Source organism: Gregarina niphandrodes, assembly GCF_000223845.1.
Source record: "Gregarina niphandrodes unplaced genomic scaffold scaffold00048, whole genome shotgun sequence".
NCBI lineage: Eukaryota > Apicomplexa > Conoidasida > Eugregarinorida > Gregarinidae > Gregarina > Gregarina niphandrodes.
In genome coordinates, this window is record NW_011646047.1 from 24,428 (window position 1) to 25,064 (window position 637).

At 54.2% G+C, this 637-nt stretch overlaps 1 protein-coding gene across 1 annotated transcript; it reads left to right on the forward strand.

The window, feature by feature from the left end:
• Positions 1-365: 365 nt before the first annotated feature.
• On the forward strand, positions 366-590 carry GNI_159110 (putative transmembrane protein; the record flags this gene model as incomplete). Its single annotated transcript, XM_011136305.1, has 1 exon — positions 366-590. One exon carries the CDS (start codon positions 366-368, stop codon positions 588-590), a length of 225 nt encoding a protein of 74 aa, XP_011134607.1.
• Positions 591-637: the final 47 nt, after the last annotated feature.

Sequence of the window (637 nt, forward strand, 5' to 3'; positions counted from 1 at the left end):
ACTTCAACCAGTTCTACAAAGAGTACTTCGAAGACTAGCACTACCAAGCCTACGTCTACAACCAGTTCAACGAAGAGCAGCTCGACGAGTTCTACCAAGAGCACTTCCAGCACCAAGCCGACTTCAACGTCGAGTACTGGCGACAGCAGCTCTAAGACTAGTAGTACTAAGCCTACGTCTTCGTCAAGCAGTACCAAGAGCACTTCGGCGACTAGTGTGACTACTAGCCGGGGGGAGGAGGACAGTACCGGGGCAGATGACGTCACCCCTAAGCCGACCACTAAGCCGACGCCTAGGCCGACGTTTAGTCCGACGACGTTCACTACGACATCGACAACATCGACGGGGAAAAAGAGTAAGTAAAAATGAGGCAAGTTGATATCTGCTTTTCAGTCCCAGTGGTTCCGGTTGCCGTAGGCGCTGCTGTTGCCGGCGTGGGCGCCGTGGTGGCCGCAGCCGCGACAGCTCGATACTTCCGATCTCCACCAGCCGAGATCCAGGCACAATTCTCAGCGGACGCAGACGACTTTGCGGATGAAGATCAACGTGAGCAAATGCAAATCTTCGACGAAGACGAGTTCGCCGACTAGTCGCCGATTAGTCACCGATTAGTCACCGACTAGTCACCGACTAGTCA